Source organism: Giraffa tippelskirchi, chromosome 3, assembly GCF_054371585.1.
Source record: "Giraffa tippelskirchi isolate mGirTip1 chromosome 3, T2T-mGirTip1v1.2.pri, whole genome shotgun sequence".
NCBI classification, from domain to species: Eukaryota; Metazoa; Chordata; class Mammalia; order Artiodactyla; family Giraffidae; genus Giraffa; species Giraffa tippelskirchi.
The window spans coordinates 41,727,611-41,754,841 of NC_137277.1; the positions used below are offsets into that span (position 1 = coordinate 41,727,611).

The following is a 27,231-nucleotide window of genomic DNA, read 5'->3' on the forward strand; positions in this document are numbered from 1 at the left end:
GTAGCCGCTTGGTTTGACTTTGGGTTACTTCCGCATTGCTGGGAATGGCGTCCTTGGCCTTGGGAATTGTATGAAAACCGACGGATTGCCTCGAAATCAGTGGTAAGAAAGGAATAACAAAATTTTAGGCCAGCGGTTCCAAGAGTGTGGTCCCGGGAATTGGCATCCCCTGGCAATTTATTAGAAATGGAAAATTTCTGGCCCTGTTCCGTACCTACGGAATCAGAAACGCTGGGATGGGTCCAGAAATCTGAATTTTAACAAGTCCACCAGATAATCCTAATACTCAAGTTTGAAAGCCACTGCCCTAGGCTGTCGAGTGTGTTTTTTTTTTTTTTGAGTGTTTTGTTTTTTTGTTTTTTAACCCCTGAGATGTTCAGTGTAAGTATCCCTGGGTGGGAAAGATTCCCTGGAGGGGGAAATGGCAACCCACTCCAGTATTCTTGGCCTGGAAAATTCCATGGACAGCGCAGCCTGGTGGGGTACAGTCCAGGGGATCGCAAAGGGTCGGACATGACTGAGCAAGCACCCATTCCTGGCTTAGGGTAACTTGACAGAAGATGAATATCCATACGCTAAGTATATTGCTATTGGACAGTAGTGATGAATAACAATACTATAGTGCTACTGGGTATAGAAAGTAAAGTGATACATGACATGAAAAAAAAAATTACATTTCACGTGTGAACACACTCTTTCTCGGCCCATGCCAAACTAGTTGTACAGCAGTCGAAGAGATCTTGTGAACTGCCGACAGAAGGACGTTTAAACCTCCAAGTGTAGTTATGGATTTGTCTGTTTCTCCTTTCTCATGTCATGTTTTGTTCCACGTACTGCATTTTGAAGTTTGTTATTAGATACTTGGGCTTCCCTGGTGGCTCGAATGGTAAAGAATCTGCCAGCAATGCTGGAGATCCAGGTTCAACCCCTGGGTGGGGAATATCCCTTGGAGAAAGAAATGGCTACCTACTTCGGTATTCTTGCCTGGAGAATTCCATGGACAGAGGAGCCTGGCGGGCTACATCCCCGAGGTAGCAGAGTCGGACGCGATTGAGTGACTAACTTTCCCTACTACATATTTAAACATTTAGAATTGTTGTGTCCTTTTATATTGACCCTTATACCGTTAAGAAATGATCCTCTTTATTTTTATCTACTTTATCTAATATTAGTATTTATAACCAGCATTGGTTTTTAGCATAGTATATCTTTTCCCATCCTTTTACTTTTAACCTATTTTAATCAATTTGTGTCTTTTAATATAATACATAACTTTTAATATAAAGTGAATCTCTTGTTGCTAGCGTATTGTTGGGTGTTGCTTTTTATCCAATATAGCGATTTCTTCCTTTTAAGTTGGTATTTAGAACATTTTCATTAACGCAGGTATTAGTGTAGTTGCAGTTTGTTTTTTTCTTTTTCCTGTCTGTTCTTTGTACCCTCCTCTGCCACATTCCCCTTGACTTTGGATTAATCAATAAATTTTTATGATTTAGCTTAAGATTTTTATGATTCAACTTCTTTGCTGGTTTATTGGCCATACTTGGCTTTTTTTTTTTTGGCAAGGTTTTGCTTTAAGGTTTCTAGTATACATCTCTATCACAATCTATCTTCAAGTAACAATGTACCACTCAAAAACTTTAAAAAGTACACTTCCAATTTCCTCTGAAACTTTGTGCTTTTACATCTAACAATGTTATAAATGCACAATAAATTATTATTTTTCTTTAAACAATTACCCTTTAAAAATATTTTTAAGAAAAATATGTTATTCCACATGTTTACCATTTCTTGTATCTTTGTGTAGATCTTTGTATCTTTGTGTAGTATAATTTTTTTTTTTTAAGCAGGAAGGGGTGGGGTAGTGGAAGGAGGAATTGGATGAAGATGGTCAAAGGGTACAAAGTTCCAGATAAATAAGTATTTGGATGTAATGTATAACATGATTAATATAATTGACTTGCTATATGTTATATATAAAAGTTGTTAACAGAGTAAATCCTAAGAGTTCTCATCATAAGGAAAAATAGTTTTTATTTTGTATCTATGAGATGATGGATGTTCACTAAATTTACTGTAATCTTCTCATAATGTATATGTCAAATTATTATGCTATACACTGTAAACTTATACAGTGCTGTATATTAATTGTACTTCAATAAAACTGGAAGAAAAAAGTTAAAAAAAGCATCCACACATGTTCTATTAACTGTCAGAACAATGACATCGTTACACATCAAGAAGCCTCTGGAAAGTTCTCTTGCACACTGTTGTGAGGATGAGAGTGAAACAAGGCAGATAATGTCCTAGCATTGTTAGAAATATAGTTTTGACCTGGAAAATCCAAAAAGTGTTTTAGAGACCTGCAGGAGTCCACAAACCACACTTCAAGATCCACTCTTTTAAATGAATTAATGCTGAAACATACTATTATAGGAATTATGTAACTTTGCATATAGGGATGTGCTGAATGTCTCCCCCCCGCCAAAGTGATTAGGGTAAGGCCAGATAGAAGCTAGATATGAAATCTTGGGTCACAGTGTAATAAAAGGATATATATATATATATATATATATACACACACACATATATGGACTTCTGGTGGTCCAGTGATTGAGAATCCACCTGTCAGTGTAGAGTACACAGGTTCAATCCCTGGTCTGGGAAGATCCCGCATGCCACGGGGCAGCTAAGCAAACGCCACAACTACTGAGCATACATACTGCAACTGCTGGAGCCCCAGGGCCCTAGAGCCTTGCTGCATAGCAAGAGAAGCCACTGTGGTGAGAAACCCATGCACTGTAACTAAAGAGTAGCCCCCACTCACCATGCAACTAGAGAAAGCCCATGTGCAGCAACAAAGACCCAGTGCAGCCAAAAATAAAAATGAAAAAAAAAATATATATATATATATAGAAACATATATTGCTTTCTGCCCCTGATTCCTGGTACAGATAAAACCCTTGTGATTTCCTGAGTAATAAAATCACGAAGAGCAACTTCTGTTTTGATATTTGATCTTTGACCCTGGTCCCTGGTTCTCTGGGTGATAGGGTTTTTGTTACAATGAGGTAAACTTGGATAGCATCAGATGGGAGCTTATCAACCAGAGAGACCACACTATAATTAGAAGCTTGGAATTTTCTTTCCCACCCCTATCCTTGGGGAAGGGGAGAGGACTTTTAAACCAAATTAATGATTGGTCTTGCCTACATAATGAAGTCTCCATTAAGGAAACCCAATTTATGGAATTCTGAGAGCTTCTGGGTTGGTGAAAATATCCACCTGCCATAAGGATGGCAGACTTGAGGACAGAAATACCCTTCCTGACCTCACCTATATATCTCTATCTGGTTGTTTATATGTATACTTTATCATATCCCTTATATAATAAATGTGTCAACATGAAAAGAAAAATAATTATAACTTACTACATGGCTAAGTCCTAAATAAGCATACATGATCATGATAATGCAAACACTGAATAAGCAGCTATTCTGATCTAAATTACAAGGTAGTTGGGAAGAATGAAGGAGTAGAAAGTGTGTGTGTGTGGGGATGCACACGCTGAGGAAGGAGCTAAATTTTGCATTCTAGGAGGTTAATAAATATTGCCTAATTCAGAAAAAAAAAAACATGCCACATGGCATGTTATTTTGCAACATGGAGGTGCATGTCAAAACTACTGCCAAAACAGATTGGCAAACTTTTTGCGCAAAAGGTCAAATAGTAAATCTTTAGATTTTATGGGTCAGAGGTCTCTGGCAGCTACTCAACTCTGCCCAGGGGTGTGAAAGAAGAAGTCACAAACAATTTGGGCATGACTTTTCCAATAAAACTGTATCATGACAGGCAACTGGCTAGATTTAGCTTGTACTGTTTATTAACTCTTGAGCTAAAAGAATTGAAAATAGTTGACTCAGAAGCAAGGAAAATAGGGGTAAGGTAGAGCTGGGAAATGCTCTGGTTTTAACAGACCTTGTATGACAGAGGATTCTTTAAACTATGAGCATGTGTTACTTTGCTTAAAAAGAATCAGTAAAGGGTAAATAATAAAGCCCCCTGCCTGGGCTATCTGCTTCTTAAAGAGACTGGGTAGGGAATTAGTTACACAAAATTATAGGCTCAATATCCTATATAATTTGAGCTTCTAAATTGGAATATTGGATTCTGTATTCTATTGCCTACAGGCTGTTTAATGAAGCAGTTGTCAGGTTTTCCCAAAGCTAGAGGGCTGATTTCTCAGTGTTGCAGAGAGTTTGAGTTCTTCAATTACTTGGCCTGGTTTGCAGCAAGGTGGTAGTTGCTACAGTGGATCAGAGACTTGAAGAAGTCTTCTAATATTTTGAACCTGTATTTGGGATCTTTAATGGGAGAGGTTGTAATGACAGAAGCAGAGTAAGCCAGTAAAAGACAGCATCATCACTCCCATACTTCTGTTACACAACAGAGAATTCTGTCTTAGACTTGCAGAGATAAGATTTCAAGCACAGAACAGTCAACTAGACTTGGATGCGAGACAACTGTGGGACCCTCAGCACCCAAACTTAAGGATCTTGATTTAACCTTTTGACACTAGTATTACTTATCCCTACTCTTTCATTCTCTGCTTCCTTTTGTGCCCACTCTTCCCTAACCAACTACAGTTGACTCTGGAACAACAGGTTTGAACTTCTTGGCTCTACTCACACATGGATTTGTTTTCCCCCAATAAATATGTACTAGATTACTACGGATCTGTGGTTAGTTGAATCCGCAGAGGCAGAAGGCTGACTAAAGTTGTACGTGCATTTTTGACTGCACATTGGGTGGTTTACCCCTAACTCCTGTGTTGTTCAAGAGTCATCTGTACTCACTTTTCTCAACCTACAGGTTCGGCTAACTTGTAGTGTCTGGATGGCAGCATGCTTCAATTTGTTTAAGGCCTATCGTGACATTTTTGGCCTCTCTAAAAAATACCCTTCTAGACACTGCTCTATTGCTATTTCCCAGTTTGGTTTGTCAATGGTTTGGGTGCTTTTTAATATTAGACTGTTTCACAAACTTGTCTCCCTTTGGCAAGTGGTCAACCCTAATTCAAACAGCTGTGGCTACACAGAGTCAGCGTCATATGGAACAAAACTTGGCCACCTTGAGTGCTTCACCAGTTATGATCTGTGGGCAGGACAGTTGAAGCTCAGGCAGTAGACTGAGCAGAGGTAAAATAGGGTAATGACTAGGAGATGGAACACCCACCAAGGGGAATTACAATACCTACAGGAGAAAGAAATAGGCAATATTTAATTAATTGATCTTGTTTGTTGAGAGGTCTTTATAATAAGATCCTGTGGGGGAGAGCAGAAACACAGAGTTAAGGATGATGTAGGGTGGGGTTAGGGCTTCCCAGGTGGCGCTAGTGGTAAAGAATCTGCCTGCCTAATGCAGGAGATGTAAGAGACATGGGTTCGATACCTGGGTCAGGAAGATCTGGAGGCGGGCTTGGCAACCCACTCCAGTATCCTTGCCTGGAGAATTCCATGGACAGAGGAGCCTGGAAGGCTACAGTTCACAGGGTAACACAGTCAGACGTGACTAAAGTGACTTAGCACGCGCTCAGGGTGGGGTTAGGTAGGAGTGGCATTACATAAAAACCTTACAGAAGAGAAATGAAAAGTCCCTAAATTACCTGCAAAGGGTCTTCTGAGTCAGTAATTGAGAATGTCTGTAGAAGTTAAGGGCTGCTGGTTGCTTGATCACATTTAGATTAGGAAGGAATGGGAAGTCAGTCTCAAGATCACATATAATTGTTTTTATATAAAATATCCAGAATAGACAAACCCATAGAAAAAACAAGATTTGTAGTTGCCTAAGACTGGAGTGAGAAAAATGGGGAGTACTGCTAAAGGTATGGGGTTTCTTATGGGGGTGATGAAAATCTTCTGAAATTGTTGTGAATAGTTTCACAATTATGTGAATATACTAAAAACCATTTAGTTGTACACATTATGTGAATTGTATAGTATATGTGTTATATTTCAATAAAGCTGTTAAAAGGGCCAATAGGAGCTTCTAAGAAGGCAATGGCACCCCACTCCAGTACTCTTGCCTGGAAAATCCCATGGATGGAGGAGCCTGGTAGGCTACAGTCCATGGGGTCGCTAAGAGTCGGACACAACTGAGCGACTTCACTTTCCCTTTTCCCTTTCATGCACTGGAGAAGGAAATGGCAACCCACTCCAGTATTCTTGCCTGGAGAATCTCAGGGACGGCGGAGCCTGGTGGGCTGCCGTCTATGGGGTCGCACAGAGTCGGACACGACTGAAGCGACTTAGCAGCAGCAGCAGCAGCAACTTAATTCCAATATCATTGTCTTGAAACATTTATTTTGTTCCTGGACCATGAAAAGCTGTAATTATTAATATAAAAGAAAGTGATATGGAAGGTCTGCAGTATGCAGTGTCATTGTTACCTATAAGCTGTGGAGAAAGCTAAAAAAATAACCAGTTAATCAAGTCTGAGCTTCTGAAGTATATGTAAATACAAGTAAATCAATAAATCTACTGAGTCAAATAAATAGATTTAACCATAAACCAACATCTGAATTTTTGTCAAGTACAAATAACATCCTCTTCTCTAAAAAAATAAGTACTGGTGTCAAGGGATAGGATTTTACTTGAATGATAGTTAAATAAAATTCAAGCAATCCGCCTTGTTGGTTGCTTAATTTTAAAATAGTTTCCAGGGACTTGCCTGGTGGTCCAGTGGCTAAGATTCCACACTCCCAATACAGGGGGCCCAGGTTCAATCCTTGGTCAGGGAACTAGATCCCACGTGCGGCAAGTAAGAATTCACAAGTCTCAACTCAAGATCCCGCATGCCAAAACAAGACCTGGGGCGAGCAAACAAATAGACTAAAAACAAATAGTCATTCCCAAAAGAGCAATAGCACAATCGTTAGCCTAGTGAAGTTTGGAAAGTGTTGATGAAATATCTAGCGTACTGCCAAGAGCAATAAAACAGAAAATGACACGTGAAGTTGCTCAGTCCTATGTGACTCTTTGCGATTCCATGGGCTGTAGCCTACCAGACTCCTCTGTCCATGGCATTTTCCAGGCAAGAGTACTGGAGTGGGTTGCCATTTCCTTCTCCAGGGGATCTTCCCGACCCAGGGATCGAACCCAGCTCTCCTGCGTTGTGGGCAAACGCTTTACTCTCTGAGCCACCAGGGAAGCCCAACAGGACATGTGGGTGCCCCTTACTCATTGTAACCTAGCTAACTCATTCTTTGAGTTTATTTCCTCGTTTATAAAGTGGGGATAATCATATTGAGTCTGCCAACCCTGCAGATTGGGGAGGATCAGATGAGCTAGGATGTGAAAATACTTCAAGTTAAAATATCATGCAGATGTGTGATATTTGTTATCATTAAGCTGCATGCCATTTAGTTATTAATAACCTAATACCCATCAAGATGGATCAACAGGTTACAGTTTGCAAAAATTTTCCCTCCATACTACCTAAAATGCTATCTGTATTCACAGTGGACCCCTTAAAAGCTTGTTCTGAAGCCATCAGAGTGTGTAGCTATCAGTTTAATATCTTCAAGAACATTGTTCCTAGAAATGTTGCAGCAAATGCCCTGAAAAGCTCACTTCCAAATATGAAACAGGCTTATAGGTTAAAACGGGGCATGGGACCAGCCAAGAGATGAGGGCTGGTAAATAACACTGCCATCTTATCACCGAAGGTTAAAAAGGGACCTCCAGTCTCAAAATATAAGATGTTTGGAATGCGTTACATTTTGTCAACCAAATAAAGAAAATGAAGTTTAATTTCCCCAAATTTTATTAAAAATGGACTCTGTCATCAGATATCTTACTGCAAAGATGAAATCTCACAACAGGGCAGTAAAGTTGGCTGTAATAACAAGATTTAAATAAATATAAATTCTTTCTGCAGTTCGTGAACTCAAGAAAATTTTGTCATGAAAAAAAAAGTTTTTTTTCCGTGAGTCATGGGCAAACTTTCCCCAGAATTTCTATTTATTGAAATAACTTTTAAAGTTGTTAGGGTAAGTGGAGGTGAGGGAGTGGAGATGGGAGCAGAGAGGATGTGGTGCTCATAAATGCCTTTGAAAAATTAGAAAAACAATTTCCAGGCCATTTCTTAAAATCTTTATTACATTTTTTTGATGTAAAAACTGTGCTCTTTTGATGTAAAAACTGCCATTTTCCCCCTGAATACTCAGTCTGTTCTTTACTTTTTACCTGAAAAGAATTACAATAACTCACTCAACACCATAATAGGCCCACAGCAGATAAAATGCTAAAACTAAAAAGAAACTTTAAAATATATTCTATAACATACATTTGGTTATGGCTTCTTTAACTGGAAATTTTCTTAGATCAAATTTTTCCTTCGGAGGCACTTTTGGTTTTAGAAAGTGCTGAGATAAAGGTCTAGGAGAAAAATATGTCTATGTGGCACTCCTTTCCAATTGAAAATATTTTTATAGTTAACAAGCAAAACTGAACATGACAAAAATACCCTAAATACAGTATCAATTCCATTATCATTTCCCTGGCAAGCTTCCCCCTGGCATTTTTGCATACACATAGGAGTCAGTCTTGGATGGCAATGGGGGTGAAATAGCACTACTTATTTTTTTGTTTAGCTTTATGAGAGCTAAACAGATGTGTGCCCAGTGGTACAAGTATTCGATGGCAGAATTACCAAATTTCCATACTTCGATTCGAGAATGATCTGTACCAAAAAAAAAAAAGTGTTAGGTTTGTACTTCTGTTACTAAAATATATTTTAATAGTAAGATATAAGAAAAATTATGACAAAAGGTCATTAGATATATTTTGAGTCAAAACCATAGCAGAATCTTATTTATGTAATTATAGGAAAATGGATAATTTTGGTATATTCATATAATGGATCTCAACCCAAGGCTCAAACCTGGGTCTCCTGCATTCCAAGTGAGTTCTTTACCATCTGAGCCACCAGGGAAGCCCCTTAATGGAACCCTACGCAGCATTTAACAAAGAACTAGAACTACATATGTCATTGTGGATATCTCAGAAACATATTGTTGAGGGAGCTTCCCTGATGGTCCAGTGGCTAAGACTCCTAGCTCCCAATGCAAGGGGCCTGAGTTCCATTCCTGGTCAAGGAACTAGATCCCACATGCCACAACTAAGACTCAGCAGTAACTACGTTTTTAAAAACATATTGTTGAGAAGAAAAAGTAAGCTGTATAATAATATGTTCTTTTGGATACAGTTAAAAACAATTTTGAAACTTGCAAAATAATATTATATTGTTTATGGATTCATGGGCATGTAGTAAAAGTAGAAATCATGCATGAAACTGATAAACACCAAATTCATAATAGTATTAGCTCTAGGGAGGAGAAGAAAAGAATGAGATATAGGAGGAACACAGAAATTCTCAACTGTTCCTGTAATGTTTCCTTTCTTTAAAAAATGTCTGGCTCAAAAACATATTAAGAATATGGCTTGTAATGACTACACAAGTATTAGTCTCTAACCTCTATGTTGGAAATATTTCCTAATTAAAAATTATTTTTAAAGCTATAATCACTGCACACCAAAATATTTCATTTGTTAAACTGCAAACTATTTTTAAAAAATTACTTTTGGGACTTCCCTGGTGGTACAGTGGATAGGAGTCCACCTGCCATGCAAGGGACATGGTTTCCATCCCTGGTCCAGGAAGATTCCACGTGCCATGGAGCAACTAAGGTCCATGAGCCACAACTACTGAAGCCCATGTGCCTAGAGCCGGTGCTCCGCAACAGGAGAAATCACAGCAGTGAGAAGTCTGTGCACCTCAACAAAGGGTATTCCCCACTCATCACAAGTAGAGAAAGCCCACGCACAGCAAGGAAGACCGGGACAACAAAGAATAAATAAAATTTTTTTAAAAATTACTTTTTCTCAGGAGTCAAGTCAATGACTATTCAGATAGAATGGTCCAATGGAAAGAATATACTTAAACAGATCTGGATTCTAATCTTGGCTCTACTCCAACTAGTTTTGTCACCTTGAAAAGTCACTTAACTGCCTTGAGCCTGTTTCTTCTTCCACAAAACAGATACCTCAGAATTGTTATGGGGATTAAAGAGGAAAGACATGCAAAAATCTGTCAAAGAGTAGTTGCTCAAAAAAATACCTTCATTCTTTCAGGGGCCTTCTACCCTCAGGTCTATGTTTTACTTTTTTGTTACTTCTAGTGGCTAATACAGTTCCTAACCCAATAAATGTTTATTGATTTGACTTGAGTCAAACCATTACATGATATTTATAATCAAATAAGAGGGCTTCCCAGGTGGTGCAGTGGTAAAGAATCCACCTGCCAATTTCGGAGATGCAAGAGACATGGGTTCGATCCCTGGGTAGGGAAGATCCTCTGGAGTAGGAAATGGTAACCCCTCCAGTATTCTTGCCTGGAAAATTCCATCAACAGAGGAGCCTGGTGTGCTACAGTCCATGGGGTTGCAGAGTCAGACACGACTGAGCACACATGTATACACATAACTGATTAAGAGATTTTAAATATTGTCTTCTATTCAATAGCTCATTAATAACGATGGCAATTATGTCACTCATGGTTGTCCATTAGGATGACAAAACAGAACATATTTCCTTGTCTTCTATCAACGTGAAGGAACAAGTTTCCCTGAATTAGGTTAAGATTTTCTATGGTTCTCAAGGTATCACTACCACAAAAGGTACAATGTGGAACAGGAAAGGCACATAAAATATTGAAAACATACTCAAATCTCAATTTTTATTTGACGCTCACTGTATAAAATGTGAGTACAATTTTCTAAAGTTTCCTCTTTTAACACACACACAGAAGCACTGTCTTTTTTCTCAATTGTAAGTGTTTAATGTTGATTGAAACATTAAATTGTGGAATAATTAAGTTAGGCTTTTCAAATACTGAAGTCTTTTCAGGTTATAGCTCAGTAACATTAGTGACAATTATGAATAAAAATGAAAGCAGATGTCAGACATGAGAGCACCTAAAAAATACCTGATTCATATCATATGAGTAACACTAGATCAATTAACATATATACTTAAAATATTGAGATGCATTTGTTATAATTGATCTCTTTTTGTATTAATTAACTTCCTGGAAGCTTTAAAAGTTAATGCTATAGGCTGAAAAAATTACTTTATCATTATGTCCCAATGTTACAAATCTAAATTAAATTACACCCTAGAACACTCCTAAAACCAGTCCTAACTAATTTTCTGAGATACAACAGCTCTGCTGCTCCCCACAGCCTTTATTCTGCCTTTTCCAAATCCCCATTAAGAGCTCTGTTGCACTGACTCCTGCCAGTGTTCTTATCTGACATCCAAATGAACAGACCCCTATCTGCAGCCATTATTAAGCTAGTAGGCCATCTCCATGGTGATTTAAGGACGTGAGCGAAGTCGCTCCATTTCACAAGCCCCTGTTGCTTATTTCCTGTCTTATTGTTACCAGGGACAGAGCTCCGAACATGTCTGGGCGAAGGTTCCTGTTTCCCTGCCCTGTTCCACTGAGAGATTTATACCTTAACAACTGGCTCTAATGATTCCTCTATTGAAGGAAGCCTCCATCGGTCTGCGGGTTTCCTGTTAACAACGGTTGACTGTTACTGCCCTCTTGTGGTGAATAGATGCCAGCTCTTTGCATTTCAGCAGAGAGCCAGTGTGCATAGATTGAGTAATTCTTCCTTGGTAAAGGTTATAGTAAATTATTTGAATATATGAGTTAAAAAAAAAATTGCTGGCTCAGCCTTTGAATGTGTTTATGAACTGATTAATTCAGAAATATTTTATGGTTTTTTTGTAGATTCTAGCTTAATCAAACTTTTAATTATATAGCAAATCATTCTGCTGAAAACATTGGGTCATTATAAGATATTTCTAATTAAAATTCCATTTTTATGAATCTCTGCTTTAACATTAGATTAAATTAAAAGCTTTGGGAATGACAGAAAATTAGAAAGATGTACGAAGCACAAAAGAATGAAGTTCTTAAGCTTCAAGTTCAAAGTTAGTGTGTAGCTGCTCCTTTCAACTAACAACTAACCCAAGATCAGTGAGCAGTATTTCTTTTAAAAAATTTTTTCATTTATTTACTTATTTTTTGGCTGTGCTGGTCTTTGCTGCTGCTTGGGCTTTTCTCTAGTTGCAATGAGCTGAGGCTACTCTCTAGTTGGGCACCCGGGCTTCTCATTGCAGTGGCTTCTCTTGTTGCAGAGCACAGTCTCAATAGTCGTGGTGCATAGGCTTAGCTGCTCCCTGGCATGTGTAATTTTCCCAGATCAGGGATTGAACCCATGTCTTCTACATTGGCAGGCGGACTCTATACCACTGAGCCACCAGGGAAGCTCTAAGCAATATTTATTGAATGCTCTTCTCTTCATCATTAGTTCTCTAAATTTTACTTCTTTTATTTCTACTGTTTCACATACCCTCTACCACCTCTTAACATTACTGCCACATACAATGGCCACATACAAGGTCCATGCAACATCAAACTTAAAAGGGTATATGTGTGTCAATTTCAATCAGTTTTTGTGTAGGTAGGAGAATTCTTATTTTCCATGACAGTCAGGGACTTAATATGTCACTAATTTACTGTGGTCCTGAAGATACTGCAGAGTGCTGCTTCCAGTTTGTTGGGCAAGAGTTCGTGTTAAATGAGGAGGTAAAACCAAATTTTTTCCTGAGTTATCAAACCTTGGGTGGAAGTTTGTTTAAGGCCAAATTTAGTTCTTGCAAATATATTAGTCTTATTCCAAGTGAAGCATAATTTCTATACAGTATCACATTGTATTGACTTTTTTTCGTGATGTAGTTATAGATCAAATCATGTATGAACTGAAATAAATGCAATTTATCTTTACAAAAATTCATACTTCTATGCAGTGGCTTCCAAACTCTTTGACTATGTACCTCTGTAAGTAACTAATGTAAAAGGTTGAGAGAATGTCTCAGAAAGTGAAACAAAGAAGATGGAAAATAGGAAAGAAACTATAGGGATTTTGGAGGCTGAATCTAGGATTTCCCATGTCTGAAAAATAGGAGTTCCAAAGAAGGAACACAGAAAAGGGAGGGCAGGGCCTCCTCTAACCTCTAGGTCATTTTTGTGTGAATGGATGAATGCACACTGTGAACACACAGCTTGGTGAGCAGAAAAAAGTGTGTGAAGAAGGAGATGCCCCTCTTCCAAGCAGACATAACTGTAAGCTGAAGCACACAGTTTCATGAATGGAACCCTAGTTAGATCTCAGCTCCCCCCACCCCTCAGCAGGATACATTTGTGCAGTACACAAACTGCACAGCCATGGGCAGCAGCCTTAATGTCAGAGAGGAAATCATTAGGATGTAGGGACCTGCATTTCATAATTGAAAAGGCCCACAGAGTGTTCAGATCAATGGATGAAAATAGAGCTGCATGGATAAGAAAGTGTGGTATGTATACACAATGGAATATTACTGAGCTATAATAACGCATTTGAGGTGAATGAAACTGGATATTATACGGAGTGAATAAGTCAGAAAGAGAAATACCAATACAGTGTATTAACGCATACATATGGAATTTGGGAAGATGGTAACGATGATCCTATATGCCAGGCAGTAAAAGAAACACAGATGTAAAGAACAGGCTTTTGGACTATGTGGGAGAAGGCGAGGGTGGGATGATTTGAGAGGAGAGCATTGAAACATGTATATTACCATATGTAAAGTAGATGACCAGTGCAAGTTCAATGCATGAAGCAGGGCATTCAAAGCCAGTGCTCTGGGACAACCCAGAGGGATGGGATGGGGAGGAAGGCGGGAGGGGGGTTGGGAGGGGGGTTCGGGATGGGGAGACACATGTACCCCCATGGGTGATTCATGTCGATGCATGGCAAAAACCACCACAATATTGTAAAGAAATTATCCTCCAACTTAAATGTAATAATTTTTAAAAAGATATATCATTTTGCAGTTTCATAGTCGTGGGGATAAAGCAGTGATTCTATAGCTTCTGGAGAGAAACAAAACAAGTCACATGCGCAGAATCAGAAAGGCTTCAGACTTCAACAGCGAGCTTGGAAATTTCCAAATTTCTACTGACAATGGGGTCATTTCCTCAAGAAGTTAGCCAGAGTTCCCATCTGTGAAAGTGTTAGCTGCTCAGTCGTGTCCAGCTCTTTGCAACCCCAGGTACTACACTCGGCTCCTCTGTCCATGGAATTCCCAAGGCAAGAATACTGGAGTGGGTTGCCACTCCCTTCTCCTGGGGAACCTCCTGATCCAGGGATCGAACCCAGGTGTCCTGAATTTCAGGCAGATTCTTTACTGTCTGAGCCACTGGGGAAGCCCCCTGTTTTCCTTAAATGACCCCTTAAAAGCAGTGAGAACTGTAACACCTGGGAATGCAGAGGTACCTGTGAATCAGCCACCAGCCATGAGGCTACATAGGAGCCATTCCAGACAGGAATTCTAATTTTCACTCGCACCACTCTTGGTCCACATTAACTCATGTTAACTGTTATGTGAACCTCGTGTCTAGCACTCCCAAACTTCTGGGAGTATCTCTCCTTCCTAAGCCAGAACATCTCTCTCTCTCACCCACCCACCCTATCTCACTGCTTCCTGCTTTCACTGTGCTACATGCTTCCGCCGTCACAGACAACCTGAGGAGTGTGGGCTGTCTTCCTCTGGGTGGCCTTTTCCTATCTCTTGTCCTAGGAATCTGGTTCCAAGCCTCTCTGCCTACTATATGTGTCCCAGAAGTCCAGAAACCCTTGGTCTGGAGGGTCCAAAGAGAATGGGGGAGAGGGAGACAAGGCTTAGTGAGGGATTTTTACAGAGCCATTTCCCCAATCAATGGTTAGTTTTAAATCTTTTATTTTTTTTTAAGAAAGAAACGTTCATTATTTACTGTTCCATTCACATAAACAGCCTCAGGTCTCTGGTGGGATAACACACCCATATGGAGGAATGTGTGCTTGTGCATGTATGTTTATGGCAGGTGAGATCTTAGTTCCCCGACCAGTGATGGAACCCATGCCCCCTGCATTGGGAGAGCAGAGTCTTAACCACTGGACCACCAAGGAAGTCCAGAGCCTCATTCTCTTGATCCCTGCTGATGCTCCTCCTTCCAAAAAGTCTACATTACTAGTCTGTAAAGACTCATGATCTATTGTTTTATTTGGTTCTTCATGGAAACTAAAGATCATAGCTGCCTTTTCGCTTAAGGAACTTGGCTTCTAGCCTTACTGCAGCCCCCATTTGTTTTTGTTTTTTTTCTTTTAAAGAGTTTTGAATATGGAGTCAGTAAGTGGGAGATAGAGGCAACTCTGAATTCTCATGTGGCACAGACAGTCACTATGGGGATTGCAATAGATTATAGACAATGCCCTTCCTTTCAGAAGACTATAATCAGAACTATTTTCCCCTAAAAATTGAATTTTGAGGGCTTTGGGGCTTCCCAGGTGGCTCAGCGGTAAAGAATCTGCAGGCCAATGCAGGAGATGAGGGTTCGATCCCTGAGGTGGAAAGATCCCCTGAAGTAGGAAATGGCAATCCACTTCAGTATTCTTGCCTGGAAAATTCCATGGACAGAGGAACCTGGCGGGCTACAGGCCATGGGGTTGCAAAGAGTCTGACACGACTGAGCACACATGCACTGCACCTTGAGCCACTTTATTCTAATAAAAATCTCTGGATTGCAACTGTATTTTGTTGCTGTTGGTATAAATTTAGACTATAATTAAGTGGAAATTTACCTTCAAAGTATTCATCAATGAGCTTTAAATTAACTTTCAGTTCCATAGCAGTTGGATCAAAGTCACAAATATTTTCGACTAATTGTTGGTTTACGTACTGTAAACAAAGAACAAAAATCGTGGAATCATCAAGCGGAAGTAGAGTGCCTGATTCCTCAGTTTACATAATTCCATTTATACACACTTTGAAACAGGCAAAATCAATCTATGGTGTTAGACATCAGGGTTCTGGTTACCCCTGGGGTGTGAGAGAGAGTGTGTGTATGTGTATGTGAATGAGGCTGGTGATGGGGGAGGGTAGAAAGGAAGGTTTGGGGGATGCCACTCATGTTCTGTTTCTTGTTCTAGGTGCCTCTTACATTCATTGTGTAAAAATTCTTGCCTTTGTGTATCAAGGATTTGTGCAATTAGATTTGTATATCTAAACTTGTGTAGGTTATTCTTCAATAAAGAGTTTTTTTTTTTTTTAATGAAACTTACCAGTTTACAGTGATCCCAACTTTCTAAGTCACTTGATGATTTCAACTCTGGATGAAAGAACACGATAATCCCTTTCAGGATGTCTTGTACTAATTTTATGTTGGCTTCCAGATCCTGGGACTGGCTGTCTGATGGGGCTTTGCCCTCTGCCAGAGGGTCATAATCATACAGCAACAGCGACACAAAGTCTGTGGATTTAAGTAGCCCAAGGCATTCCTGTAGCTCCTGTAGCATGACTCTGAAGAAGAGAATGCCTGCTCGCTGGACTTCTCCCATACTTTCAATCTCTAGAATAACAGAAAGGCATCCCACATGGCTGTTCAGAACACATATTACTTTTTCACGGGATTCTGAACATAATATAGCAAACCTTTGTTTTCTTTTTAGGAAAAAAAGACTATATCCTATAACATTAAACAACCTTAGTTTCTCTAGTCATGAAATCAAAAGGCAAAAATGGAATCACACCTGTAGGGTTCACAGGCAGATGCTTTGAGGAAAGGTGAAACCTTTATTTGGAGCTGCACCTTGGTTTGAAACCTACTTTCACCCTTATTAGTTCAGTTGTCTCTCTGAGCGTCCTTTTCATTTTCTGTGAGAAGAGTTGATCCCTACTTTCCCATTGAGCTGTGGAAATTAACAGGAGATGGTATATGGAAAAGTGCTTAGTCCCAGGTCTTACACATAGTGGATGCTCAAAAGATACGAATTTTCCTTTCTTTTTCCTTTTTATCCCACATGGTGTAATGGCTAGAAATGTTTCAGCTTTATCCAACACTGTTACTCTACTAATTCTATTTATTCCAATCTTGGTAGTGAAAGGTTTCCATGCTTCCTCCTTCCCTTCCTTCTGCCTACACTGGTTTTGCGCTAAGAGCAGCCTGGTGGAGGTAGAATCGCAAGGTCTGGGGTCTGTTCTTGGCTCTGCAATAGCTTGCTCTTGGACCTTTACTTTGACAGGCCTTAGCTCCTTTCTCTGTAAAATGAGATGTTCCTGTGAGTTAATGCTGTCAGGGCTTCCCAAATGGCCCAGTGCTAAAGAATCCACTTGCCATTCAGGAGCCACAGGTTTGATCTCTGGGTCGGGAAGATCCCCTGGAGGAGGAAATGGCAACCCACTCCAGTGTTCTTGCCAGCATAATCCCATGGACAGAGCAGGTTGGGATCACAAAGAGTCGGACAGAACTGAGCACGCAAGCACATTGTGGTGGAAAGAGCACCCAAACTGGGGTGCAAATCCAGCCTTTACCACTTGTTAACTGTGTGATTTGGTGCAAGTTGTTTTGTTTCTCTGAATTCTACTTCCCTTGTCTGTAAAATGAAATAATCACCATTCACCTCCTAGAGTTATGGTAAGGACTGATTGAAATACCATATTTAAAGTGCTTGACATATGATGTGGCATTTAATAAATGTTATTCTATATGGTAGGCTGCAGACCATGGGGTCTCTAAGAGTTGGAAACAACTGAGTGACTTCACTTTCCCTTTTCACTTTCATACATTAGAGAAGGAAATGGCAACCCACTCCAGTGTTCTTTCCTGGAGAATCCCAGGGACGGGGGAGCCCGGTGGGCTTCCCTCTGTGGGGTCGCACAGAGTCGGACATGACTGAAGCGATTTAGCAGCAGCAGCATATTGCTTTTATGAGTCCTTCAGTTCTAAAACCATGACTCTAGGCAAGAAAATGTGATTCCTTACCCTTTGCTCTAACGTATAGGCCAGACTAATCAGTCCAAGACTGCATGAAGGAAATCCTTCCATGTGGAAAGATCTGTATTTTGCAACAATTCATTTTAGAAAATGCATCCTTCATTGTATTGTCTGATTTTCCCTAAATTTATTAAATCCATGAATTCAGACAGTTGCCGCATTCACAATACCTAGGATATAGTTTTTCTTTATTTCTCCAGATAATTCGCCCAGTATTTCACTGCAGGCAAGCTGGATCACCTTCAACATTTTCTGTAGATCTTTAAACTCTCGATACAACAACATCTTACTCTTGCCAATGTTAACATCGAGGACTCCCAAAGCTTCTCCTGTTTTCTCACGAAGTGGAACTATGATGTGGTTTTCTCCACAGACAGAGGCCAAAACAACTTCTGAACTGTCTGTGCACTTAAAGAGGAAATCTCTGAAACCAAAACCAAATAAACATAAGGAGGGTATAAAATAAAAGCCTGTTTACAACATTCCACCCAAACGCACTGAATCACCTCCTCTTGTGCCTACTATACTCGAGCCACACCAGCCCTTGTTGCTATTTCCTCTGCCTGACACATTCCACCCCTTAAGTTCTCAGGGCTCAGCTCCCTCAGCTCCTCACAGAGAAGCCCTCCCTGACCCCTGTGATCTAAAGTAGCTGCACCAGAGTCAGACTCCATCCAGTTCAGTTCAGTTCAGTCACTCAGTCGTGTCCGATTCTTTGCGACCCCATGGACCGCAGCACGCCAGGCTTCCCTGTCCATCACCAACTCCCAGAGTTGACTTAAACTCATGTCCATTGAGTCAGTGATGCCATCCAACCATCTCATCCTCTGTCATCCCCTTCTCTTCCTGCCTTCAGTCTTTCCCAGCATCAGGGTCTTTTCAAATGAGTCAGCTCTTCACATCAGGTGGCCAAAGTATTGGCTTCAGCTTCAGAGTTTCAGCTTCAACATCAGTCCTTACAATGAACACCAAGGACTGATTTCCTTTAGGATGGACTGGTTGGATCTCCTTGCAATCCAAGGGACTCTCAAGAGTCTTCTTCAACACCACAGTTCAAAAGCATCAATTCTTCCGTGCTCAGCTTTCTTTATAGTCCAACTCTCACATCCATACATGCTGCTAAGTCGCTTCAGTCGTGTCTGACTCTGTGCGACCCCATAGACGGAAGCCCACCAGGCTCCCCCGTCCCTGGGATTCTCCAGGTAAGAATACTGGAGTGGGTCTCCGTTTCCTTCTCCAATGCATGAAAGTGAAAAGTGAAAGTGAAGTCGCTCAGTCGTGTCCGACTCCTAGCGACCCCATGGATTGCAGCCTACCAGGCTCTTCCGTCCATGGGATTTTCCAGGCAAGAGTACTGGAGTGGGGTGCCATTGCCTTCTCCAATCTATACATGACTACTGGAAAAACAATAGCCTTGACTAGACGGACCTTTGTTGGCAAAGTAATGTCTCTGTTTTTTAATATGCTGTCTAGGTTGGTCATAGCTTTTCTTCCAAGGAGCAAGCGTCTTTCAATTTCATGGCTGCAGTCACCATCTGCAGTGATTTTGGAGCCCCCCAAAATAGTCTGCCACTGTTTCCACTGTTTCCCCACCTATTTCCCATGACGTGATGGGACCAGATGCCATGATCTTTGTGTTCTGAATGTTGAGCTTTAAGCCAACTTTTTCACTCTCCTCTTTCACTTTCATCAAGAGGCTCTTTAGTTCTTCTTCACTTTCTGCCATAAGGGTGGTGTCATCTGCATATCTGAGGTTATTGATATTTCTCCTGGCAATCTTGATTCCAGCTTGTGTTTCCTCCAGCCCAGCATTTCTCATGATGTACTCGGCATATAAGTTAAATAAGTAGGGTGACAATATACAGCCTTGATGTACTCCTTTTCCTATTTGGAACCAGTCTGTTGTTCCATGTCCATCCACTTTGCCTTATTTTTAAAATTTTATTTATTTGGCTGTGCTGGGTTTTAGTTGCAGCATGCAGGATCTAGTTCCCTGACCAGGGAACGAACCTGGGCCCCCTGCATTGAGAGTGTTGAGTCTTAGCCACTGGACCTCCAGGGAAGTAAAATTCTGCCTTACTGTCTTTACTATAGACTTGTCCTTAACTGAGGATATTCATTTTTTGTTTATGTATTGTCCAATAAGTCTTGGTTGAATGCCCAAAGAAAGATGAATGTATTAGGTCAGGTTCTCTAGAAGCACAGCCTGACAAAGGGATGCTCTGTGTGAATTATCCTCTGAGGGAGTGCTTTCGGGAGAAACCTGTGAAGGTCTGAGGCAAACAGGATGGGGAAGCGGGAGATGCTAAGGGGCTTACTTGGTGGTCCAGTGGCTAAGACTGCACTCCCAGTGCAGGGGGCCTGGTTCAATCCCCGGTCACAGAACTAGATCCTGCATGACAGTGACTAAAAGTTTGCATGCCGCAACTAAGACCAGGTGCAGCCAAATAAATAAATATTTTTAAAACTGTGATTTCAGGTGAAGTTTATCCTCACCCTGATCCCTAAAGGAGCTTTGGAAGGCAAATTGCACCCACACTCTGCCCCATCTTGAAGCAGGGGAGAAGTCTCTGTCATTCATTACAGCTCTAAACGGAAACAGATACATCTTGACTTAACAGTTTAGTTACCACTGACTATCTGTGAGTCACTACAGAATGCTAAGAATAGCCAACTGTCTCCCACCATTAGTAGCTAAAAATACAGACTCATGCATGTAGAAATGAGTCAAGCAGAGTTCTCCATGGACCATAACATAGTTCATGTCTTCTATAAATATTACTCATTAAGAGGCTGCCCGGGAGGCTCAATGGTAAAGAATCTGACTGCCAATACAGGAGACGTGGACAAGCTTTCACTTTCGAACCCTAGATTGGAAAGATCACCTGGAGAAGGGAATGGCTACCCACTCCAATATTCTTTTTTTTTTTTTAATAAATTTATTTATTTTAGTTAGGGGCTAATTACTTTACAATATTGTAGTGGTTTTTGCCATACATTGACATGAATCAGCCATGGGTTTACATGTGTTCCCCATCCTGAACCCCCCTCCCACCTCCCTCCCCATCCCATCCCTCTGGGTCCAATATTCTTGCCTGGAGAATCCCACAGACAGAGAAACCTGGTAGGCTAGGGTCCATAGGGTCACAAAAGAATCGGACACGACTTAGCGATTAAACAACAACTAAGCTCTAAGCTGCTCTGGGTGTGTGTTGGGGAGGGGTTTACAGAGCTCTTAGGCCCCTCCTGGAGAGGGGCTCGCCTTGCTTCTCCAGGGACAACTACAGGGTGACTTATTAGCAATAGGATCTGCAGCTCCTGGCAGAAGGTACTTGGGCAGGGCACTGACAGTACCTGTTTCAGTGAGGGACCTGAGGTTTTCATAGAAATGTACTGGCTCCTTCTTTCCCTTGGGAAGTATAAACACCTCCTTTTATCTCTTTTCCCCTTTCCCCATCTACATGATATTGAGATGTCATTCCTTTTAGCTATCTGTAAAAATGCTGGTGCTTAGCACAGCCTCAGAAAAAACACATTTAGGGAATTCCCTAGTGGTCCAGTAGCTAGGACTCTGTGCTTCCACTGCAAGGGGCATGGGTTCAATCCCTGGTTGGGAAACTAAGATCCTTCATGCTGTGGGTATGGCCAGAAAAGCACATTTATAGTTCATAACACCAATCCTGTCATGATAGAAAGGTTATACCCTTGTTTTGCTGTTCCTACCCCTTGCTGCTGCTGAGCCGTGTCTTCATGATAGCCATAGTAGTGAAGCATCATGCTAAGCTTCCTTAGTCAACAGAGTTCCTCAAAAGGCACCTGCTATAAGTTATACACAGGAATCCAAGGTTGTAAGTCTGAGTGTTAGAAGGACTCTTATAAAACTCTTAACCAGCACAAGGAATAACTATATGGAAAGGAGCTTAAAACTGAATGAACATTCTGGTATGAGGCCAAACTGAAATTGAATTAACATAGGTACTTAAATGTCAAATTGCCTACTAGCCTGAGATAGGTTACTGCCTATTCAACTATGCTCTATTCAACTACCCTCTAAGAAGCAGTGTATTCTAGTTAACATCTGTTTTTGTAGTAGTTTAATAGCATTCTTTGCATTTCACACGTGAGAGGCATTCAAGGTAATCTAGAACTGGGTAATTATTAAAGGCAACATTCTCTGCCTCCTCTCCATCTTTGCCCCAGCCTGTCTTCTTTAAGTTAAAAGAAAAAAAATGTCTGCAGGCTAGCTAACATTAACAGGATGAGCTCTGATTAGTGATGTGGATGTATTTTTTATAACCATGATGGGTTTTTGTTAATTCCATGTTAATAAGAAAATTATAAAAAATAAAACACTACATTGAAATCTGTTTTAAAAAGAACTTAAGGGGGATAGGACCCAGGCAGACAAAGGTCTACAGTAATTTTCCTTTAAAGCCCAATCAGAATGAGAGCCATTATATTCATAAGAGGCAGAAGCTGGCAGTCAAACAAAACAGGCGGTGAGGTATGTCCCATACCTGAAGATGCATGTCTTCCTAAAGATGACAGAGGGATTCTTGTGGATTTCTGTTAGACCTTGCTGCCCTGTGACCATCATATTTCGTAAAACATAGTCTGAATCCTTGAAAAGAGGTAGAAATTTCATTACAGAGAGGAGCCATTAAACTTCACGCTCTCATTGAGATTTTGGGGGACAAATAAATAGAAAAAAAATTAGAAAAGCAATGGCACCCCACTCCAGTACTCTTGCCTGGAAAATTCCATGGACGGAGGAGACTAGTGGGCTGCAGTCCATGGGGTCGCTAAGAGTCAGACACGATTGAGCGACTTCACTTTCACTTTTCACTTTCATGCATTGGAGAAAGAAATGGCAACCCACTCCAGTGTTCTTGCCTGGAGAATCCCAGGGACGGGGGAGCCTGGTGGGCTGCCGTCTATGGAGTCACACAGAGTCGGACACGACTGAAGCGACTTAGCAGCAGGAGCAGCAGGCAATATAAAATGTTTTTCAGGTTATAGGTCAAGGTCAATATAATTTTGATCCACAATGAAACCAAACACTTGGAAGGCTTCTAGGTTTGGGCCTCAGAAATTTTTTTCCCTAGGCTGATTCATTCTATTGGTCATCCCAACCAGTCTCATGGTTTATGTTGCTTTGGGTTGTTTTGGTAAAATATACGCAGCATAATATTATTATTTTTGCCATTCATAAGTATGCAGTGCAGTGGAATTAAAGACATTATGATGTTGTGTGACCGGTCGAATGGTTTTAAATATAATTTACTTGCCAGACTGGATTTCCCCCAAACACTAAGCTCATATATCCAACTGCCTGTTCAATATCGCCACTTAGATATCTAACAGACATTTCAAATTACAGTTTAAAAAATGTTTTTCAATTTAGTAGGTGAGAAATTATCTTTTCCTTAAATTTGTATTTCATTATGAGAACAACTGAACATTTTTCCTATGTTTATTGACCATTTGCATGAGGTTTTTTTAAAAATAAAATTGTCTTTTGCTTATTTTTTCTTTTGGATTTTCAAAATCCCACCGATTTTTATATAACACTGTTATTCTCTGCCAGGTATATGGCAATTAATTGTGTTTATAACTTTGGTGCAAGAAAGTTTTACATTTTTATGTCATCAATGTATCAACCTCACTTTAATCACTTCAATCTTTGAGACTCAGCCATCCTTCCTCAGACAACGGTTGTAAATTCCCCCCTATCCTTCATTGTCTTAGCTATTCTCATGCATTTATTCTTCCTCCATATGAAGATAAAATCATTTAGCCAATTAAAAAATTATACTGGAATTTTTCTTGCAATTTTGTTAAACTTAAAAAGAACTTTGGTAAAAAATTAGATTTTTTAAAAAGTTATATTTATGGGGAGCTGCTATCACTCTTAGCCTGAAGGTGGTGATGGTAGTGGCTCAGTCAGGTCTGACTCTTTGTGACCCCGTGGACTGTAGCCCACCAGGCTCCTCTGTCCATGGGATTATCCAGGCAAGAATACTGGAGTGGGTTGCTATTTCCTTCTCCAGGGAATCTTCCTGACCCAGGGATCAAGCCAGCTTCTCCTGCTTGACAGGCAGATTGTTTACCACTGAGCCACCTGGGAAGCCCAAAGAGGTAAGGAGAGGAAGCAATTACCAGGACCTGGAGAAGACAGCCAAGTAGAGAGGACCATGTGACTTAAGGTACAGTGGTCTTTTCTTTTTTATTTCCCAACTTTTAATTTTGGCCTCCCCATTCTCTAAGTATCAAATTACTTTCTTCTTGAATCAAAGACTGTATACTGAATACGTTTAAAACACAGCTGAGTGCTGTCTTTCTCTAACAGGTAAATATTTTTAACAGTAAATTTGAAATGTGTGTGGTCCAAAGAAGAAGGATAAAGAAAAAGAACAGATTATGATCTCTTATTTCCCATTAACATAAGATTTCACATATTGAAGGCATGGAGCCCTCTTCAAGCAGACATTCTGAGCAGGACTATTGTTCAAAAATGTTTAAAAAAAAAAAGAGAATGTATTAGCAGTTTTCATAACCCACAGAGATCACTTGACTTCTTGTCTCTTGAACAGAGACCTGGGGGCCGGGAACTCTTCTTGCCACACGGAGCCCCCGAGATGGCCCTTCATTCTATTCGTACAGTGGCCTTTTGTTGAAGAACACAGCTAACCCAAAGCAACCTAGAGAGGGAGAGCCAAAAGCATAAATACCCCAACCTCACTCTCCTTCTGCCGGCCAGTCTCCTACTGGTGCCTTTCACTGGACAAACCCAAGCAGAAGCTACCTTCTCTGGGTCGGGCTCAACAAAGTATGTAGAGATGGCAGTGATGCTGGGTGTGATGTTGTAGAGCCAGCCGATGCCAGTGATCACAATATGAAGGATGTGCTCCCGGCTGTGGACGTAGTGATAGGCAGTACTAAAGACATTGGCAACACCCTGTAGAGACAGAAATTTAAATTGCCTTTTCTTTTAAAAATAGCGAAATAATTAGTAATGCATCAATTGGATTATCTTTTTTTAAATTTTATTTTTGCTTATTTGGTGGCATCAGATCTTAATAGCTGCACACATGGCTCTTCATTGTGGTATGTGGGCTTGTTTGCCCCCTGGCATGTGGGATCTTAGTTCCCTGACCAGGGAGCAAAGCTGCATCCCCTGCCTTGGAAGGCAGATTCTTAACCACTGGAACATCCGGGAGAGTCCCCTGAATTATCTTTTTAATTAATGATTATCTGTTGTTGCTGTTGTTGTTTAGTCGCTCAGTCGTGTCCGACTCTGTAACCCCATGGGCTGTAGCCCACCAGACTCCTCTGTCTATGAGATTTTCCAGGCAAGAATACTGGAGTGGGATGCCATTTCCTCCTCCAGGAGATATTCCAGACCCATTGATCAAACCTACAACTCCTGTATTGGCAGGCAGATTCTTTATCACTGAGCCACCAGGGAAGCCCGATGATCATCTACTTCCTGAAAATTATTCACTGGTTCTCAAAAGGCATTTCAAAAGTGTTCTCAAAAGTGTTTCAGGGTCCACTATGAACAAATGAAACCAAAAGAGTAAACAGAGATCTATCGGAAAATCCATCTAACTTATTATGTTTCCTGATAATCATCCAGTGAAATCAGTGGTATATACTATCAGAGAGCAGTGTCATAAGAACAAGGTAAATTTTGAAATGAGAAAAAAAGAAAAAGTTTAGAAGCCAAGAACTAATGCCAGCCTTGGACAGACGGGTAAGAGCTGCCCCAATCTGATGCAAGATTGATGTCTGCGTGTTTACATGGCTACTGTCATCAGATCAGCTGTGCAGGTATGCCTGGTTCCCAGGCCTGCAGTATCCTAGATTACATGGTTTTCTTCAACACATAAAGAGAGCCTGTTCCACAGAGAAAGGATCGGAAACCCTTAGAACTCATCTGTGGTCTTGTTGTCAAGAAACCCTAGGATGGGACTTCCCTGGTGGTCCAGTGGTTGAGACTTTACCTTCCAACGCAGAGGGTATGGGTTCCATCCTGGTTGAGGAGCAAAGATTTCACATGAATCTTGGCCAAGGAATCAAAGCATAGAAGCAATGTTATAGCACATTCAATAAAGACTTTAAAAAATGGTCACATCAAAGAAAACTTTAGGAGGAACCACAAATTCTTCAAAAATATCTGCATTTTATATTATGACCCAAGGCATCTAAGGGTAACTGAAGAGCCTTTACCTCCAAGGGCTAGGAGGTCAATTTAGAATTCACTTTGACATGTTCTCTAATAAGACCATATATAGTTCACCTAATGATACTTTATAGTTCACCATACTCTTCCACTTTGCATCTTAATATCTTCACATCATTCTTATGTTAGAAGAGAATTAAACTTATTATTAAAAAGATGTCCAGGGGAAAAGATTCTACCACTTCCTCAGTTGTACATCCAGTAAATGAGAGGGGAAAAATTTAAATAATGGCAAATAAACATCAAGAGCATCCAGGGGAACAAATGATAGCAACTTCCTGATTGCTGCTACATCCCAGTCCAATGCCTCCATAGGGTTTTCAATCTTCCTTCACTGAAATTTTTATCCATAAAATTAAATTAAAAATTTTTTTTTTCTTTTTGGCTGCACCGTGTGGCATGCAGGGGATTTTAGTTCCCCAACCAGGGATCAAACTCATGCTCCCTGCTATGGAAGTGTGGAGTCTTAACCACTGGACCACCAGGGAAGTCCTAAAATTAAATTTAAATGCTTATAGAAATGGTCTAGTTATTTTACAATCTTAAAAGTGCTTTCCAGGGACTTCCCTAATGGTCCAGGGGCTAAGACTCTGCACTCCCCATGCAGGGGGCCTGGGTTTGATCTTTGGTCAGGGAACTAGATCCCATGTGCCACAACTAAAGATCCTGCATGCTGCAACTAAGACCCAGCACAGCCAAATAAATAAGAAAATGAATAAATATATATGTTTTAAAAAGTGCCTTTCCTTTTTTTTAGTTTCTTTTGTTTAATTTTATTTTCATTTAGCAGATAGTGTAAGATGCTTAAACACCATCTTCGAACAAGGGACCTAATTTCAAAAACCTGTTTTATTTATTTAGTTAGTTGTCTTAATACTTATTCATTTATTTGACTGCCTCAGGTCTTAGTTACTGCTGGAGGGATCTTCATTGATGTCATGTAGGATCTTTGGTTGTGGCCTGCGGCTCCCAGGCTTAGTTATTCCTCAGCAAGTGGG

The 27,231-nt window shown here is 40.4% G+C and overlaps 1 protein-coding gene and 1 long non-coding RNA gene across 9 annotated transcripts in view; one reads left to right on the forward strand and one right to left on the reverse strand.

The window, feature by feature from the left end:
* LOC145542107 (uncharacterized) lies at window positions 1-25,704 on the forward strand. 2 transcript variants are annotated; one of them, XR_014079591.1, is made up of 2 exons: window positions 1-102; window positions 24,086-25,704. It is a non-coding gene; the product is annotated as an uncharacterized LOC145542107 (long non-coding RNA). The 2 variants fall into 2 exon arrangements; XR_014079593.1 differs by lacking the exon at window positions 24,086-25,704 and adding an exon at window positions 11,509-12,924.
* EFCAB5 (EF-hand calcium binding domain 5) overlaps window positions 8,138-27,231 on the reverse strand; it is a 92,016-nt gene continuing 72,922 nt past the window's right edge. For 2 of the 7 annotated variants that reach the window (XM_081580214.1, XM_081580213.1), the window contains exons 18-24: window positions 24,794-24,946; window positions 22,506-22,609; window positions 18,159-18,412; window positions 16,277-16,563; window positions 15,797-15,893; window positions 8,713-8,742; window positions 8,138-8,246 (exon numbers count right to left, since the gene is read on the reverse strand). In XM_081580214.1, the coding sequence (XP_081436340.1) occupies window positions 8,236-8,246; window positions 8,713-8,742; window positions 15,797-15,893; window positions 16,277-16,563; window positions 18,159-18,412; window positions 22,506-22,609; window positions 24,794-24,946 (936 nt within the window). In that variant the 3' untranslated portion in view covers window positions 8,138-8,235. Of the gene's footprint in view, window positions 8,743-15,796; window positions 15,894-16,276; window positions 16,564-18,158; window positions 18,413-22,505; window positions 22,610-24,490; window positions 24,690-24,730; window positions 24,947-27,231 lie in introns of those variants that run through there. The other 5 variants (XR_014079580.1, XR_014079579.1, XM_081580212.1 and 2 more) reach the window with 5 other exon arrangements.